The sequence below is a fragment of the Cricetulus griseus genome, chromosome 3 (assembly GCF_003668045.3).
Source record: "Cricetulus griseus strain 17A/GY chromosome 3, alternate assembly CriGri-PICRH-1.0, whole genome shotgun sequence".
NCBI classification, from domain to species: Eukaryota; Metazoa; Chordata; class Mammalia; order Rodentia; family Cricetidae; genus Cricetulus; species Cricetulus griseus.
The window spans coordinates 112,097,038-112,117,442 of NC_048596.1; the positions used below are offsets into that span (position 1 = coordinate 112,097,038).

Below are 20,405 nucleotides of genomic sequence, written 5' to 3' on the forward strand. Positions count from 1 at the left end.
TCAAAAATATATATGAAAATATTGTGTTGAACGTTTTCATTTGAAACATTCTGATTATAATGAGCCCTATTATCTTTTATTGTTCTAAATATTCCTACTTTTATATGGTAGAGGAAAGTCATCTTAACACTATTATGCAATCAACTAAATTATCAGCATATATATTTTGTTATTATATTTCTATATTGCTTTAACATGTTAATGAAAATTATAATCAGACAAATTGCAAGTAAACTGGTAACATTAGAATATTTGATAACACATATATTTCTCATATTTTCATTCCTACTATTGCCTTCATTATATGTGACTTATCCATGGAAGAATGGAAATCAGAGAATGGAATCTGGGGAGCAGAGTGGATTGCATGGAAATCAACATTCCATCATAGGGGAAACTCGTGCTTCAAAGTTGGCATTCATCAATATTTAAATGTCACATGCTCAAGATAATCATTTGCAATAGTGCCTTTAATTCTCCATTGTTCACACTAGGAGAAACTTACTGATTAACAACTTATTCACAATGAACAACAGCATTGTTAGAGAGTTTATGATTCTGGGACTCACTCAAAAGTCTGAACTTCAGGGAATTCTTTTCATTATCTTCCTTTTTACATACCTTGTGGCTTTCTTTGGTAATTTGCTAATTGTCATTGCTATAATCTATAACACCACCTTGCACACCCCCATGTATATTCTCCTTCTGGCCCTAGCTGTTGTGGACATCATCTGTACAACAAGCATCATACCAAAGATGCTGGGAACAATGTTAACATCAGAAAATTCCATCTCATATGGAGGCTGCATGTCACAGCTCTTTTTCTTTACATGGTCCCTGGGAGCTGAGATGGTGCTCTTCACTACCATGGCCTATGACCGATATGTGGCCATTTGTTTCCCACTTCGGTACAGTACTATTATGAATCACTACACATGTGCAACCATGCTCAGCATTGTCATGGGTATTGCAGTAACCAATTCCTGGGTGCACACAGGTCTCATTCTGAGGCTGACTTTCTGTGGGCCAAATGCCATTGATCACTTCTTCTGTGAAATACCCCCACTGCTAGCATTGTCTTGCAGTCCGGTAAGAGTCAATGAGGTGATGGTGTATGTTGCTGATATCACCCTGGCTGTGGGAGACTTCACTCTCACCTGCATTTCATATGGCTTTATCATTGCTGCTATTCTCCGCATCCGCACCACAGAAGGCAAGAGGAAGGCCTTCTCCACGTGCTCATCCCACCTTATGGTGGTGGCCCTTTACTATTCCCCTGTAATCTACACCTATATCCGACCTGCATCCAGCTATACCTTTGAAAGGGACAAGGTGGTGGCTGCACTTTATACTCTAGTAACACCCACATTGAACCCAATAGTGTACAGTTTCCGGAACAAGGAGATGCAGGCAGGAATTAGGAAAGTGTTTGCATTTCTGAAAGGTTAATTGTTTCAGAAGAGAATGCAAGCTTATTCCTGTAAATCCTCCTCCTACAATATCTCAAATTGATATTTTTTCTTGAGTACCTCCATTGTATGTAATTAGATATCTAAAATCAACTTCTCATTTTAAAAAGCCATAGCTCCTTGGATAAATGGTGCAGCGGAACATATAAAAAACAAGATTAGTCACACTAGAATATATAAGTACTACCAATGAGCCATTACAGATAGTTTGAGAAATTAACTCGTATGCTTCTCTACTAACCACCACTTACTTCCCCTCTAATCTGGGTAGCTATGAAAATGAACTATCTTTCTATATAACATGTATTCAAATTTGAAGTTGCAAATGATCCTAAGTACTTAGAGATTTTAAGAAGCTAAATGTTATTAAAATAATGTGTTTTTTCCAATGTGACAGAAACAAAATGGACATAGTTGTTATGTGATTTAAATGAAGACTGAAACATAAATCCATCATGGTAGAAGGCTGGGAGAAGGATCATTAGGCAAGAATGTTTGTTGTGAATATATGAGAGCTTGACTCCCAATCCCTGGCATTCCTGTAAAATACAGACATGGCCACACATGCACATGATCATAATATTAGGGGCAAAGGATAGACATATCTGACCAGACTAGACAAAACATTCTGATTCAGGTTCATTGAAAGATCCTATGCTTATATTTACATGTGAAAAAATACACAATACAGTATGTACACATGTGGTAAATTTGTTATACAGGTTAATGATATAATAACTGAGCAGTGATCATTGATAGCTTCTGAAGTGGACTGAACACAGAAGATTAAACAAAATAATCCAACCCTATTAATATAAGTCACTGAAACAGTAGAGCTTGAAATAATGTAATACCACTGAAAGATATCAAAAGATGATCCAGAGTAGAAACAATCAATTTTCTTTAAGAATATAAATGCAAGCATAGAAATAAAACTACAAAAGAATAAGGTCTATGAGGTTTACCAACTAACTACAAAATAGAGTTCTCTATTATATCCCATGATATCAAACACTGTATAAGAAATAATAAGACAATTGCTAAACTAATTATTCCAACTACATCTTTGGTAATGATATTTAAGAAGTATTAACTTTACCTGGATAGGAAACATTCTTTTCATACAACAGCTCCATGTTAAGTGATAAGAATCTATAGAAAAAGAAGTTAAAACACCGTGGAATAAGTTGGATGGCAGTGGAGTAGTGAATCTGGATGGAATTAGGGGAGGAATAAGGGGTGAATATAAGCAAAATATATAGTATACATGTATGAAATATCCAAAAATTTATTAAAATATAGTCTAAATCAAATAAATTGTGATTTTATAATATTTCATATTGCATAAACTACTGGCAAATCATATTAATAAGTTCTGATATTTACACTTAAATTGTAATCAAATTATCTAGAGCTCTTCCTCAATACATTGTAGCTACTTAATTTTGTGGGTGTTTATTAAATGGAAGTTTATTTAACAAGGCTTTAAACTGAGAAACAATTGGATGTATTACATGTAGTGTCATTAAGTTAAAGTTGTGCTGAATTAACTTATCCATGAATCATTCTTTATTTTCCCCTGTGTAGAGTCTAGTTATTGTAAGATCTTTACTTTCTATAATTTTGCTATTTTTAAACCCACAATAAGAGGTAAGTTTTTTTTTCCTTAGGAAGTAGAAGCAAGACCCAGGAATCATCTAGCAATAGCTAAATCCAATGAACAATTGATAAGGTATTTTCAGCAAATGGTCTCACCATCATATTCTGGAAAGACCCCCAAAACAATTTAAGCAGCTTCTCAGGTTTGAATCTATGAAAATTCACAAACAATTCCAAAAAGAGTTAGCCCATACTTGGTACTATTTTTATTTGTTATCCCTTGGCATCTGAGAAAGTGCTGATTATATAGTGTACCACCATTTAAACACCTATCATGTATGCATATATTTTAGTAGGTTTCTATAGTAGTAGGTTTCCATACAGGTTAGGGAAAGTCTTAAGTTTTTATTGCCTTTATATATATACTCCCCCTTTAACCTGACACCCAGGCCCCATCTCTTTTTATCCTTTTTTTCATTGTTACCTCCTTCATAGAACCTAAATTGTGTCATCTTTCACTTGAAAAATCCCCTCCATGTCATGGCACCTTACAACTTTTCTGAATTATGTGGGTACTACAATTTAAACACTTACCTAAAGATTCAGAGCTAGCATCTATTGAAGGGAGAAAACATGCAGTATTTATTTCCTGTGACTAGGTTACTCAACTGAGAGTAGTTATATCCAGCTCCATCCATTTACCTCTAAATTTTACTTGTTATAGTGGAGTAATATGGCATTGTATATATGTACCTCATTTGAAGTATTCATTCATCATCAGTTGATGTCTATCTAGACTTTTCTCTTTCCTGGGTATTATGATTGGAGCAGCAATAAGAAAATGTTTCTGGGAATCAGTCTACCACAAGATCCAGCAATTCCACTCCTAGGCATACACTCAAAAGAAGCACATTTATACAGAAAAGACATCTGTTCAACGGTGTTCATAGCAGCACTATTTGTAATAGACAGAAACTGGAAGCAGCCTAGATGCCCCTCAACTGAAGAATGGATAGAGAAAATGTGGTGCATTTACACAATGGAGTACTACTCAGCAGAAAAAAATAATGGAATCTTGAAATTTGCAGGAAAATGGATAGAACTTGAAGAAACCATTCTGAACAAGGTAACCCAATCACAAAAGACAAACATGATATCTACTCACTCATATGTGGATTTTAAACATAGATTAAGGGATTACCAGCCTACAATCCACACTGCCAGAGAAGTTAGTAAACAAGAAGGACCCTAAAAGAGACAAACTTTGTCTCCTGGAGAAGGGGAAATGGTCATGATCCCCTGAGCAAATTGAGAGCATGGGAAGAGGGGGGAGGGAGCTATGAGAATGAGGAGGGAAGAAGAGAAAGGATGCAGAGATCATGAGGGAGCAGAAAGTTTGAGTCAGGGGAAGAATAGAAGATAGGAAATGCAATAGGTAGGGTTTTAGTTGGGGTGGTAGGGGAGGAAGGGAAGGAGAAGGGAACTGGGATTGTCATGTAATTCAATATTGTTTGTAAATAAAAAAAGATGTGACCTAGGAAGTGCTCAGTGAACTAGAATGACCAGATGCAGGGTCAATCAACATTCTAACTGCCAAGAGAGTCTGCCAAGTGGTCACAGAGAACCCTGACCACCCCGATCCATTCCCTAAGATTAATCATAGGCTCTCTCTACTCCTGTAGCCCCCTCCTTCACTGAATTTTTGAACCTTTAAAGGCTCTTCTGTTTTAATTACCAAATAAACCAGGTAGAGCATATACTCAAAAAAAGAAAATGCTTCTGTAGTGGAATGAAGTGTACTTTGGAAATGTAACAAGGGATGGCTTAGTTAGATCATGTGGTAGATCTAGTTTTAGGTTTTGAAAATATCTATCCTGATTTCTGTATTGACCACACCAGTTTCCACTCCCACTAACAGTACATATGTTTTTTTCTTTTGTTAGCACCTTCCCAAATTTATTTCCTTTTCATCTTTTAAATTTTACCAATTTTTAACTGCACAAGATAAATCGCAAAGTAGTTTCACTTTGAATTTGTCTGATAGCTAAAGCTGTTGAACACTAAAAAATTCGTAACCATTTGTATTTCATCTTTCTGAACATTTTATATGTTGCATATTAAATAGACTCTTTGTTTTCTTGGTGATCAGTTTTTCAGTTTTTCTGTATGCTCTACCCAAACTTTCTGTCAGATAAAGCTATTAAAGAATTTTTCCCATACTGAAGGCTGCCTTTTCACTCATATGATGGTACTGTAAAAACCTGAAATCTTCATCCCCCTGGTTATCTTTTATAGTATAGGAAAGGCATGATATTGTTAATAGTTAATAGCTAACAGTTAATAGTCTTAAATAACTACAAATCCTGTAAGTTAAAATAATGACTAGCCTGGCGAATCATAAACACTGATGTAGTACTAGCATGATTATGAGAATAACCAAGCACATTCTGAGTAGATTTACAGCCTTCTCTACAAGATGGAACTCATGTGCAGCTTGGTTAATAAAACTAAGAACCTATAACTAGCTAGGATATAAGCCTTAGGAGAAAATCTGACATTTCTATGTGAAGATACAGAGCTGGCTTAGTGAGGTGCAGGCTCTTCTTGGGTTGAATGAGGCATAGTTTGAAGCATGAGACTTAGCATACCAAGAATAGCTGGAGGCATACTTCTGCTGATATGTTTTGATGATCTACAGGAATTTGCTACTAAGGCTAAGGAAGTGGCTCTTGGGGTCAGTGAACTGTGCTCCACTCTTCTATAGATATAGGGAAATGTTTGTTGTTACACGGTATTTTAAATATAGCAGAGACATTGTTTCATAGGGAGAGACATCTCCTGATGTCTTGTGTGGCATTGTGGATTTAAAGATCGTGAGAAGGCTTGCATAAGCATATATATAAAAGTTCTGGAAAAATAAAGTTTGAAATGCAGTTGCTTCTACTCTGCATCCCCTGTGTTCTAATTCCAGTGAGTCCTTACCCAGAGGCCCAAAGACATTGACAGGCATATTAACAAACTGTCCCCTGCATTCTTATCTTTATACCCATAGATAAATTTATCTTCCCACACCATCAGAGAAACCAATTTTTGCAGATGTTTATTAATATAGAAACCCTCAGTGTTCAAAGCATAAAATAATTGGATGTTTAGCTATAAATGGGATTTCTATAGTATACTTCCTCCCCCAAATATTTATGGATTGTCTCAAATGAGGGGAAAATTGTAAATTCCACAGGCAGTGGGCATTTGCAACAAAGATGATTTTGTTTGCTGGGCATGATGAAGTTGTTGTGTACATGAAATCACGGTGGTTGTTTCTGCTTACATAGGTCTGTGTAATATCAAGCCATCAAAGTAACAGCATGGATGATACTTAAATCATAAAATTTTCTTTACTTTCTTCCAAAACTAATTTTAGATAATCTGTACTGGATGCACTTTTCTTACTTTTCTTCTACCTATATGAATATATTAATAATATACAGATTCTAAATGTTGGAAAGGAGAATATGGAATGGCTAGGGAACCATTAATGAAATGAATAACACTCTGGGATCTAGAGCAATTGCCCAGTGGGTAAGAGGGCTTGCTGCAAATTGTAAAGACTGGAGTAAAAGCCCAAGAATACTGTGAATGCCTTTAACTACAACTCTGAGAGAAATGCACGAGTGCCCGAGCATGTGCACACACACACACACACACACACACACACACACACACACACACACACACAGAGAGAAGAGAGAGAGAGAGAGAGAGAGAGAGAGAGAGAAAGAGAGAGAGAGAGAGAGAGAGATCTAAAAATAAAACAGCTGTTGTGAGTTGCCTGGATTCTATCACATCTCATTTCATGCTAAGATGGCAAAATATACAGCTGGTAAAATAAAACTGACAAAATGCTAACATTTTATTATTTGAGGTACCTTAAAATTTTAAAAGGAAACAATGGAGGTTGAGATAATGCTAGTTGGAAATCATGTTTAAGTTTTAAACACATGTTGAAAACAGTGAACAGAATATTGATCAAGATGAAAGAACAGGACTTTTCAGAAATCATTTCTCCAAGGAAACATGAATTTGAACAATAACACAAGGATTCTTTTACAAAAGATGTGTAACTGTCTGATATTACATTATGTTGTTATAGCTTAAAACAAGAAGGTGCACATTGATAGTAGTGGGAAATTTTACACTACTCCCCAACCAGGAGGCACAGCATAATGTTATAAAGATACTATCAATCTTGGGGAAAAAACTAGGAGAAGAGTATAATTGTAGATACCCAAAATGTGCTCTGTAGGGAAAACAAAATTAGTCAGACATTATGGCCCCTTTCTCTTGAAAAGTGCTGGTACAATGGGTATCAAACATTTTCCTACACTACACGAACATCTTAGCCCTAGCCAAGAGTACCTTGATTGATTTAAAAAAATGGAGATATGTAACTGCTTCACAAAAATTACAAAATAACAATTCTAGAAAACTTAAAAGACATAAAAATAATTCACTGTATTGTGACATAATAAATAACAACAAGTTGTAATTTAATAGAAAGTCTATGGTAATTTATAAAATAGAAAAAGTTGGAGTTAAAGAGAAAACATGATTGAAATCATCAATGACAAGAATTCTTGCATATTATTGGTGAGGATATATAAAGACATTTCCTGGTTGCTTTTAAACTTTAAAACTAAGCTACCATAGGATGAAGTAACCCAGCAGCTTGGAATGCATACAAAGGAAATAAAATCAGCATATGTAAAAGAATTATCCACATATTTATTGTAACATATTCACAGCACTTTACATGACTTATGCTTAAATGTTATTCTTAGCATAGATAAATAAATATGGTCTGAAATGGCATACTGTTAACTCACGATAATAAATTAAATCATCTAGGCATCGTCAAACAGATTCATAACCCTAGAACTTGGAAGATGGAGACTGAAGAATCAAGGCTTCAAGGTCAGCCTTGTCTAATGTAAGATCAGTGTGGGCTACAAAATACAATGTCTAAACATAAACCTTGTCACTGGAAAATGAATGGGCCTGGGGGATATTATGGTAATTAAAATAGATAAAACATAACAAAATGGTAAGTACTATATGATCCTGTACACTGTGGAATCTAACAATTTTACATCTAGGAGTAGAACCTTAATAAACTTGGGATAAGGTAGCTGTGTGTAGAAGAATTTGGGGGAGATATTGGTTCAAATATTTATTCTAATAGTTAAAAGGGGGTGGGAATTCAGGAGACATATCATAGAACAAAATGGCTGTAGTTACATATGCTAGTCTGTCCTTTGAAAAAGTCTCAGAAAAGAAATTGTGTTTTCACCAGAAGAGTAATGACAAGCAACTGACATATTTCTTAATCTGTTAGATTTAATCATTATATAATATATTTGCTTATAAATTCTTCTGTGTAATGAATATATATAATTGGAAAATTTTTGAACTTTTTATGAATTGAAGAACTTAAATAGTTTGTTGTACAGGATGTAAAATAATTCTATCTGCCGTGAGTGAGAATTTTATTATAAAAGTTTGTGTGTGGCATAGTTAAAATAATAGACGAAGAGGATGTTTGAAGTATACATTTATATATATTTGTCTAAAAAATCAGTCTAAAAAAATACCTTTATTTAACCAGCTAGTTAGCAGGTGCAGATAAGTCTGGTGCAATAGAAACAAAATAATTAAAGAGTTCAACTCCTCCAATAAAGACTCAAAGCACAATAAAAAAGTTTAGATAGTAATGTCCTTCATCTCCCCAAACACTCCAAAACACATAGGAAATATGTTCAACAATAAGAAAATGGTCCTGTGTTGTTCATGAGAATCACAGCTGGTCCCAGAAGAAACATGGAATATTTTGTCCAAGTTTTTCTTTGATTTCAAAGTTACCAAGCTACTCATGAATCAACTGAGGAATTCATTATTGTCGGCATAAATAAGTTACATACCTTGAGGCTATTTTCTTAAGTCCCCATGAGATCAAACTGCAAATTCATGTCCTTGTAATTGTCTATACTTAATTGTAACTTTTTAATTGTCACTGTGTGATGCGCTAACAAGTCCCTTGGCATGCTGAGAGCTAAAACATCCCTGGCAGGCATCTAAACTCCAAAAGGTTCATAATAAATAATACTAGGAAAGTTCTTTTATGTTCCATGGGAGATAATCTACACTCTGCTCAACCCCTATGTTTTAAGCGTGAATTTTTTTTTAATTTAATGTCTCACTGGGAGGTCAAATGGTAGAAATTAGTGTCATAGTATTACTTCAGCATTTTAATGAGTACAAGAAAATTCAACTTGAAGTAAAGTATTGGATAATTCTGATAACTTTGCTTTCTCTACAAAAATTATCATTTTTCATGTGGGTTGTTTCTGCATATGCCTATAGTAATTTTCATAAAACAGAGCAGAACAGAGGACAACAGAAATAGTCAAACTCAAGAAGATAGTATAGTAGTATCCCACCACCTCTAGAAAATAAAGTCTGATTTTATGGTTTAATGAATAAATTACCTATTTTCCTTCCCATTTCTCCCCAGTGCTTGGTAAGTAGTCTTAAACAGAAATTCTTGGCTTTGAGGCTAACTGGATTGGAAAATTTCCCAATCAGAGCACAAAAGTGTGAATTATTATATACACCTACAGAGTGTTCTTGTAGGCTCTTTTATGTTTTCTAATTTTTTTCACACTTCTTCAATTCTCCATTTCAGTTTGGTCTTTCAGCATTTCTGTGGAGAATGTTATATCATTTCCATAATCCATTTTCTTGAAGTACACATACTTTTGTAAAAAATGAAATTATTTTTGTTGTGCCAAAATACCAACCCCCCCCAAATCACCAAAAGATCCATATCTATGCAAAAGCAAAGAGTCTTTTAATGTTTAACAAGCTGACCCCATTAGCTCAGGCCCTTTGTCTGTTCATCACAGTGGGTGACTGGAGAAGGACCCGGAGAAAGCATGAGGCAGGGAATATATATTGGGTAGAACAAGGGGAGTGTCTAGGGGTATGTAACAGTCTCAGAAATGGTGTGCTTCTGATCTTGGGCCACCTGTCCTGTTTTGATTGGTCAACCGGTTGTTATGGCCTATACGCCCTCCCAGGACAGTTGCTATGCTCTGCATGTCACTGTTGTGCACTTGTACCTTAAAGCACACCCAGAACCGCAAAGAACAGTCCTGCCAGCTAACTTCTGTTTGGTTCCTTATCATTGTGCTATTATTACTTTATAGGGTTATGCAAAGAAATTTATGTATTTACAACCAAATTTTAAACATTCAACATTAAGTAGCTTTTATGAATATTTTATATACTTATATGAATATATTCATGTGAGTTCAGCTTGTGTGTGTATGCTTGGTATTGGAGACCAAATCCAAAATCCTGCCCACCCTCAATACCTGCCCTATAATTGGAATGAATCTCCATACCCAGTTTAGTTTTTTACTTTAATTTAATCTTGTATTTCCCCATTCTTTTAGTGTTGTCCATGCAGTTCTAAGTTTTCTATAGCATACTTCTCCTGTGTAATTTCTTAAATATGATATTGTCAACTCACTAATGATTGTTTGTCATCACCCTATATAAGACATTTCATAAAGGACATCTTACTTAAGAATTAACTTCATCATAGGGAGAAAAGCAAACATTTTAAAGCATTAACAAGGAGTTACAGCACACATTTCGCTTTGCAAGTCTCTGAATTCCATTTCTAACACCTCTAAGAAACAAATAAAAAAAGCAACCATTGGAGAGATGGAAGGTCCAAGGAGACTTCTATTACTTCATACCATCTGAATTTGTGCAGACTATGAACACATTGTTTTATACTGATTAATATGTTCACATACAATAAAAATCCCATGCATAACTTTTACAGATCAGAACTATGAGCTAAATGTTTATATATTATATGATTTACTTATACATCTGGAAACTGACATTCTGAGCTATGTCCAGGTGACACATCGGAAGGTTTCCTACAGGCATCTGTTCACACTGGACAGATATGCTTGAAAGTATAGAAGGCTCATATCAGCACATATGAGGGAAGATGAAAAAGGAAATTGTCAGTGAACCTGTGGAAAAAAATGGAAAGGAAGGACAATGTGGTAACTACAGTTAAATAATAATTTGCTATGCCCATGAAAATACTTAGCAGAGAAGATTTTGGGTTCTCATTAATCTCAAAGAACTCATGTATATGCTAGTGTGTCCATTGTTTACTTAAATTTAGATATAGGATATATAACATTTTCAAGACAGTATCCTATACATGATAACTAGATTAAATAAATTTAAATTTTCCAAGAAGCTGTGTGTTGAAAAGTTGCTAGTCATGTCATGGAGGATGTGGTGTTAGACAACCTTATAGCCATCCTATATAAGTTCTTGGACAGGACTGTCCTAATTCTTCCTCATGAATGAACAATCAGACTTAATAACTTCAGGAAAATAAAAAAAATAACTCATGCTTAAGAAAAATAATTTTGCCAATTGTCAAAATCATTCAGAAAGTTTACACATAAGAAACCTTGGCTGAAGAAAATATGTGATATTTTAGTACCTCATCCTGAAACATAGCATTATTGTCAAAGACATTATTCAGGTGTCTATTTTTAGTTTGTTTTAGTGTAGAGTAGGCTCTCATTATATAGACTAATTTGACCTTGACCTACTACCTCTTCTGTGCTGGTCTCCTGAATGCTGAGATTATTGAATGACCCTACCACTAGTTCAGATGTTTCAAAGATGGAAATAGATGATTATAATTTATTTTTAAAAATAGAATTAAAGGGTTTACTATGGCCCCTAGGGTCTATAATGTGAACTTTGACCTAAGTAAAATTATTCATTCAATTCAAGTTTCCCCAAGTCTTATAAATCCCATTCCATTTTTATTCAGTCATTTCCAGGAAGAAACTCCATTTTCATATCCAGCTGGTCTTCATCATGAGAGAGAGGAGATAGGGGGAAAAGAAGGGAGGGAGAAAGAGACTGAGAGAGAGAGACTGAGAGACTTAGATCACTGTGTTGCCCTGGCTGGTATCTTTTAAGGTCCAGTGGTCCTTTTACATAGAATAAACAAAAAATATGGCTGATGATTAAAATGCAAAACAATCTACTATCAATATGGTAGGATATTTAAATGGGTGCTCCTACTTTGGTATTTTAAAAATATCAGAAATATTTTATTTCAGTGCTATTACATTAATTTATGCAGTTAATATATATTCTTGATATAGTTCAAACTACATAATACATCTATCTCTTAAATACATCATATATATATATATATATCCAATATGTAATACTTTTCTTTTTAATAAAATACATATATATATACAACTTCATCTCATTGTTAATTTCTTTCATTTATGAAAAACCTCACTTTTTAACACATCCTCAGTGTGATCTTCAGTATGTATAACACTAATTAAAATAAGGCCAGAAGCTTGTATTACACATCACAAAAATGTGAAAAAAAACTTGGAATGTTTCTGTAAATTTCATAGATAGAAAATAAAACTTTCCCTTCTTAGGCTTACATAATTTGCATTATAGTTTTTCTACAGATCTGTTATCAAACTATTTTTTCTGCATGAAATGTACATAATTTGGTGTTAGTAAAATGGATGAGGAGGTAAAGCACATACAAAGCCTCATGATGTGTTTGATGTGTTTGTTCCCTATGATCCACAAAACAGAAGGAGACAACTGACTCTAGCACTTGTTCTCTCACTTCTGTTTTCATTCTGTGACACACACTCTTCCCCATTACCACACAAAATAAGGAAATAACGAAACATTGAATGAATAGGGTTATTTACTAAATGTGTTTTTACTATGAATGATCCTAGGGGTAGTTGGTCAAATATTTTAAACATATTTTCTCTATGTTTAGAACAGCTAAATTTTCATCCACTTTAGTTGAGTTTTGCCCATTGATTTGATGATTTGTTGTTATTTGTTTTTAAATCTTGATTTTAACAGCCTATTGCCAAGGCTTTTAAAATGAAAATGACATTAATAAAATTTTAAAACAAATATTCTATATGACTTACAAAATTATGCATAAGTTGCTGGTGCCCATGTCAGAGGAGCAGCAAATGACAGTTGACTACAGGAGATAGGCCCAACAGGAAACAAAATCCTGGTGGATGAGTCTTGGATATACCAGACCCCAAGAGCCATGGCCCCAGAATGTTTCTTGCTACTGCCTTGTTATTGCATGTTTTCTGCTGCCATTTTTTCTCTGGTATCTGGCATTGTGTGAAGGATAGCCCCTTAATGCATTATTGGAAACATCCGATTCTACTGGGCATTTTTACCTCTGCATTATTATGAAGAGGATTTCCTCCTAAACTGTATTGTTTGACTTAAGCAATGATTTTATATAATAATAGTGTCAGTTTAAATAGGATTTTAGTGATTATGGGTTTTTAATAAATATAGTAAGGTATTAATTACCTACGTTACCTTTTTCACTAAATGTGGGATAAAATGTCACTCCTGCCTCTGATAAAGCAGAGACTGCAGAGGATAAAAAATAAAACAAGGAAGTCTCCCCCATGAGACTAGAACACATGAGTTTCTATTGAAGAGCCATATAGACTATGGCATAGGTTAATGATTAAAACAAAAAAAAATGATAGAGCATACTAACAGAGTACTTAGGAGAGACGCAATGACAAATACGTCATACTAGAAATTTGTACTGATATTCAGTTAAATTGTGTGTGAGTGTGTGTGTGTGTGTGTGTGTGTGTGTGTGTGTGTGTGTAAAAGAAAAGAAAAGTAATTGAGTCCCAGTAGCTCCAAATATCTTAAATTCTTTTAATATTAATTTTGGAGATGGGCTCACAGATTTCATAGGGCATCGTAGCTGAAAGAAAGTTTTAAAAGTAACTTAAGGTTAGACTGAAAAGGTTTTGTGAATATCTTGGGGTGAAAAATCCAAGAAGGCAATCTAAAGTTTTATAAAGACACATAATTGAGTGAGGGACTTGTTATGTCAGGGAAGAAGAGCAAAGCAAACCCACTTATTATGAGCTGATGTACCTTACTTGCTAGGATTGGTTTATGATCTTGGACTGCTGATTAGTCAGTATGTACCCTAAAGATTTAAAGTAGATCTGAATGTTTTTATATGCAAAAGTTTAGTTTGTGACTCTTTTAAGTTTCCTTATAAGGTTAACTTTCAAAATATTTAATAAAGTGATTGATGCTTTATTTGTAATATGCAGTCTTCAAGTAAAAGAAATGATTGCAAAAACACCTTGCTTGCACACAATCTGCTAATCTGTAACAAGTTACTTAAATGTAAATGTATGTGAGTTCTTGGGTTGACTCTGTTTAATCATGTAAGAGAAATAGAAAACATGTTTTGATTTGTTTTTTTAACCTCTATTTATTATAATCACGCACTTGAGAAATATAAGGTAATCACACTGCCTGAAAGGTTTTGTTTGGTTATATAAACTGTAGAAGAAAATAAATATCCAGAGTAAAAGAAAGAGGTCAGAAGGGTATCCTTGAGAGAGACAGGTGAAACAGAGAGAGAGAGAGAGAGAGAGAGAGAGAGAGAGAGAGAGAGAGTTTTCTTACTTCCTCAGGTAAACAGTCCTAGTTCACAAATGTAATCTTTATCAATTTTGATGGTAACAATACTTTTTCTTCTACTGTGGAAACAAAAGCAAAAACCCCTCCATAACATAACACATTTCCAGTTTTCCATTCTGAGATGAATATATCTTTAATATATACTGGCTGACTTAATTCCATAGTTTTTTTTTCTATTATCCAATCTTTCTCCCCAGCTGTTGTTCCTTTCTCATTAGCATTTAGAAAATTCAAATTTAATAAAAGTTTATGCAATCTATATCTGGGGAATTTTATTATTTGTTTTGTTTATTTAGCATATCATTTAAAGTTTGATTTGATCTTTCTATAACTGCTTGCCTGGTAGAATTGTGTGGTGTACCTGTAATATGCTCTATATTATAATAAGAAAAAATTGTTACAGTTTCTTAGAGATGTGTGCTGGTTCATTGTATGTCCTTATTTGTTTAGCAATACCCATGATGGCCATAACTTCTTTTTTTTATTTTTATTCTAAATATTTTTCACATGTCAATCCCTTCTCTATCTCTCTCCCTCCCCCCACCCCTCCCCCTACCCACCACCTACCCCCCCACCTCATCCACCCTCCACTCCCCAGGCAGGGTAGGGCCCTCAACAGGGGCTCCCCAAAATCCACCACAGCATCCTGGACCGGGCTTAGGCCCTCACCCATGTTTCCAGGCCGAGAGTGCAGCCCTTCATGTGGGATGGGCTCTCAAAGTCCCTTCTTACACAAGGGAACAATACTAGTCCACTACAAGGGGCCCCCTAGAGTGCAGAGGCCTTCTCATTGACATCCATGTTCAGGGGTCAGGATCAGTCCTGTACTGGCCTCCCAGACAGCAATCTGGGGTCCATGTGCTCCCCCTTGTACAGGCCAGCTGTTTCTGTGAGTTTCACCAGCCTGGTACCAACCCCTTGGATCTTCATTCCTCCCTCTCTGCAACTGCATTCCAGAGTTCAGTTCAGTGTATATCTGTGGGTGTCTGCCTCTGCTTCCATCAGCCACTGGATGAGGGCTCTAGGATGGCATAAAAAGTAGTCATCAGTCTCATTATAGGGGAAGGGTATTTAGGTTATCCTCTCCACCATTGCCTAGATTGACAGTTCGCGTCAAGCTTGTATGTCTCTGGAAATCTCCCTACTACCAGATCTCTCCTCGGACCTATAATTGCTCCATCTAATATGGTATCTCTCATCCTGCTCTCCTCTATTCTTCCCCAACTCAATATTTCTGCTCCTCCATTTCCTCCTCTCCCCTCCTCATCTTTTCCTCTCATTGTGGCAGCTCTATCTCCCCTACCCTCATGCTCCCAATTAGCTCAGGATTTCCTGCCACTTCCCATTCCTGGGGTCCATGCATTTTTCCCTTAGAGTCTTTCTTATTTCCTAGTTTCTTTGGTGAAGAGGATTGTAGGCTGGTAATCCTTTGCTCTATGTCTAAAATTCATATATGAGTGAGTATATACCATGTTTGTCTTTTTGTGACTGGGTTACCTCACTCAGGAAGGTTTCTTCCAGTTCCATCCATTTGCCTGTGAATTTCAAGATTCCATTGCTTTTTTCTGCTGAGTAGTACTCCATTTTATAAATATACCACATTTTCTCTATACATTCTTCAGTTGACAGGCATCTAGGTTCCTTCCAGGAAATGGCTATTACAAACAATGCTGTTATGAACATGGCTGAACATATGTCCTTGTTGTATGGATGTGCATTATTTAGGTATATGCCCAAGAGAGGAATTGCTGTTGAGGTAGACTGATTCCCATTTTTCTGAGCAAACACTATACTGATTTCCAAAGTGGTCTTACAAGTTCCACTCCCACCAGCAATGGAGGAGTGTTCCTCTTTGTCCACATCCTCTCCAGCATAGATTGTCATTGCTGTTTTTTTTTTTTTATTTTAGCCATTCTGACAGGTGTGAAGTGGTATCTCAGAGTTGTTTTGAGTTGCATTTCTCTGAGATGGCTATAACTTCTAACAAATGTGTGGTTATTAAAAAATCAGCCTGTTTTTTTCTGAACACAAAGCACATTGAAAACCTGAATAAATATTATTTGTGTCGTGTGCATATTTTAATTTTCCAAATAACACAAAATGGAACATATCCATCTGCCAGATTTTATTCCCTTGAGTAGTGTTTGGGTATCTTCCTGGTGGTAGTGGAGTTTGGGTGTAAAAAAAGTAGGACATTTTCTTATAATTTCCTCGGATTTGCCATGTGATGGAAAAGATTTTTTTCAAACATTTGCAGTGGAAATGATGATATTTGTAAAATTTTGTGGCCTCCAGCACATTTTCAATGAATACTTTATCAATTTCTTCATTAGATTGTGTTAGAGGGCCTGGCAGACACTTATGGTATCAGGAGCCAAACCACTTTGCATATTGCAAATCAGTAACTACATTAAGAGGTTCTATAAAATCAATTAACACCATGAGAGTAGCATATATTTCTGACTTTTGAACAGAATCATGAGGGCTTAGATCTACTTTACATAAATTTTCTGTTTTGTATCCATGTTTTTCTTGATAAATTTGCAGTACAGTATGTAAGGACTATAGAAATTTTGTTTCCCCTGCAATGTCAGGAAGGATCCAGATAGTTTTTTTTAAGTCTATATCTCTTGTTTTGGAGTGGTTGTTGTTAATCTATCACCAAAAAATTACTTCAAGCTCTTTGCCAAGGTTCCCATTATGCTTATAGTTTCTCAATTTCATCCTTATGAAAAGGTACTATAATTTATGTTGGGTCAATTCCTACTAATAGATGAAGTCTCAATTTTCCTTTTAGAATTTACTCAGAGATCTTTTCAACAAAGGGTTTTACTTCTTTACTCAGTTTATGTGGTAAAAAGATCCATTTTAAGATACTATCCCCATTCTCTATTAAATTGTTGCAAGGGAATGCTTGGAGGGTCCCACAATGCAGGTAAGCTTTGGGTCCACATGATTCAAACGCACATTCTGTAATTAAGTTTCCACCAAAGACAATTTAAGATCTCTGAGTAAATTCTAAAAGGAAGTTTCAGCAGATAATTGGCTGGGACTATTTAAGTTCTTGTCATCCTCTAAGGATTTTATCAAATTTCTCAGTTCATCAGGACCTATCCCCAATAGTGGGCTATCTTTTGGAAATCATTAAAAATCGGCAATCTCTTATAATTTACACCGTTAGTGATCTAATTTTTGTACACATATTTTATAGCCTAAATAATTAATAGATTTTTTGTATTTTTTCAGGGGCAATTTGTAATCCCCAACAAGGCAAAATTATCTTTACTGCTTCACACATTTTTTCTAAAGTATCTAAATTTGAATCAGATAGCAAATTATTGTCCATGCAATGGTAAACTATAGATTGAGGAAATTACTTTCGTATCATTTCCAACAGCTGCCATACAATATTTTGGAATAAAGTCGAGCTATTTTACATTCCCTGTGAGAGAATATTCCATTCATACCTCTTATCAGTCTGTGAATTATAAGTAGGCACTGTGAAGGCAATTTTTCTTTGTCTTATTCTTGTAAAGCTATACTGAAGAAACATCATTTTAAATCAATAACTGAAAGGCCATCCTTTAGGCAATAGGCAAGGCAAAGGAAATCCAGACTGTAGGTATCCCATTGGCTGAATCACCTTATTAACAGCTCTTAGATCTGTTACTATTTTTCATTTTCCAGATTTCTTTTTAACAACAAATATAAGAGAATATAAGGGATGATTGATTCTTCAATATGATGGTCATTTAGTTGCTGTTTAGTACCAGCTGTTCTAAAGTCTGAAGTTTCTGTTTTGTTAAAGGCCATTGCACAATCAATGCAGGTTTGCCTGTCAAGCATTCTAAAGGTAGAGCTGATGGTGCTGTTAAAAGATTCTGATTTATCATTTACTGAACAAATGACAATCAAGTTAGAATCCATAGACATAGGCTAAGTGTAGCATAAGGAACTAAAAAGTAAAGATATATTTTGCTAGGAAATGAAAATGGAATAGATAGGTATGGAAGAATTGGGGTGGGCAGGAATGGGAAAATCAATTGGCAGGGTATGGGATTAGGAAAGGAATGCCCTCCCCCCAAAAAAAAGAAAAGAAAAAAATTTAAAAAGACAGGCGTTGGTGGTGTACGCCTTTAATCCCAGGACTCAGGAGGCAGAGGCAGGTGGGACTCTGTGAGTTCTAGACCAGCCTGGTCTACAAGAGCTAGTTCCAGGACAACCTCCAAAGCCACAGAGAAACCCTGTCTCGAAAAATCAAAAAAAAAAAAAGAAAAGAAAAAGAAAAAAAAGGAAAGGAATGCCCAGACAACTACTCATGACATTTGAGTACTTTATGGAAATCTACTCAAATTGTTGCTAGCTAAAATATATACATGCATAAAGATGACCTAAATGAAATTACCCAATAATGAAGAGCCCAAAATTGATATATGTGTGTATATGCATATATATTATTCAAAATTAAATACCAAGAAAATATAAACTTGATAAAAAGGGGTACAAATCCAGAGCATTATCAAAAAGAAACTCAAATGGCAGGTAAATACATAAAGATGTGTTCCACACCCTTAGTCATCAGGGGATTGCAAATATAAATACTTTAAGATTTCTATTTATTTCAGTAAGAATTGCTAAAATCAACAGATCAAGTGACTGTTGAGAATATGTAGTAAAGAAAACACCCATCCACTGTAGGGTGGAGAGACAGTTTGTACAGACACTAGAAAATCAAATACCTCTCTTCATAGCTCAGAAAATTCTGCAGAAGAAGAGAAAGAAAAAGTGTAAAAGATAGAGATGATGGAATACATTCAGGAAACAAAGACCCTCTAATTCAACATGATTGACGAACACACAAAACTGACTTAGTATGCACAGGTTTTTCATGCGTCTCCACAACAAAATGGGGCATTAGAGCTGAAAGAACATATAGACACATGCCCCATCCCTAAGCCAAAAACCGTATCTAATTGACAATCACTTGCAAGGGTGTATCACAGGGAAAACTGTCTACTCTTAAGGTTAGGCTACATGCACAGCAGTAGATGGCAAATAAAAAAACTCCATGTCATCCTTGGAAGATTGTTGTCTCACAAAGTCATGGTAGGGCTTTACACTTTTTTTTTTGGAAAGCTTGTCATTTTATTCTTCTCTTACTTTTACATTAATTTTGTTTTTCTCATTTTACACCACATTTCCTTTGAGTATATATTATAGATTACTCTTCAGTAGTTTCATGATATTCTGTTTGTTTGAGTAAGTAAAATTCTGATACATGGGCATTCACTTGACCTATTTTTTCTTTCCTAGATTTTATTTCATTCCCATGTGTTAGTTTTAATATAGATTTATTAAGTCACATTTTCTTATATTATAATTCCTTAATAGATGTTTGTTTTCTAATGAGAAACAGAAACATGGTAGATCTAGTTATGAGGGTTGGAGGAGTAGATGGTGAGGAAAGCAGAATTAGAATATATTTTGTGAGAAAAGGAGTTATTGTCAATAAAATGAAAAATAACAAAAATACTAACAAACTAAATAAAAAATAAATTAGGAAAAGAAAAGAAGCCCAGCTGGGCATTATTTGTGTCATATAGAAGTTATTCAAAAATATGGAGACAATTAGGGGTAGCAGATTATTCTAAGAATAAATAAGGTGAATACCAATATTGTAGATAT

General features: G+C 35.0%; 1 protein-coding gene across 1 annotated transcript; it reads left to right on the forward strand.

Moving 5' to 3' along the window:
• The first annotated feature begins 525 nt into the window (after nt 1-525).
• LOC100767735 (olfactory receptor 13G1) lies at nt 526-1,449 on the forward strand. The gene has a single exon (XM_027407938.1). It carries the CDS (start codon nt 526-528, stop codon nt 1,447-1,449), a length of 924 nt encoding a protein of 307 aa, XP_027263739.1.
• The last annotated feature ends 18,956 nt before the right edge of the window (nt 1,450-20,405 follow it).

Excerpts from the sequence above, each read along its gene's own strand:
- LOC100767735 (XM_027407938.1), top strand. The coding sequence starts at position 526 with ATGAACAACAGCATTGTTAGAGAGTTTATGATTCTGGGACTCACTCAA.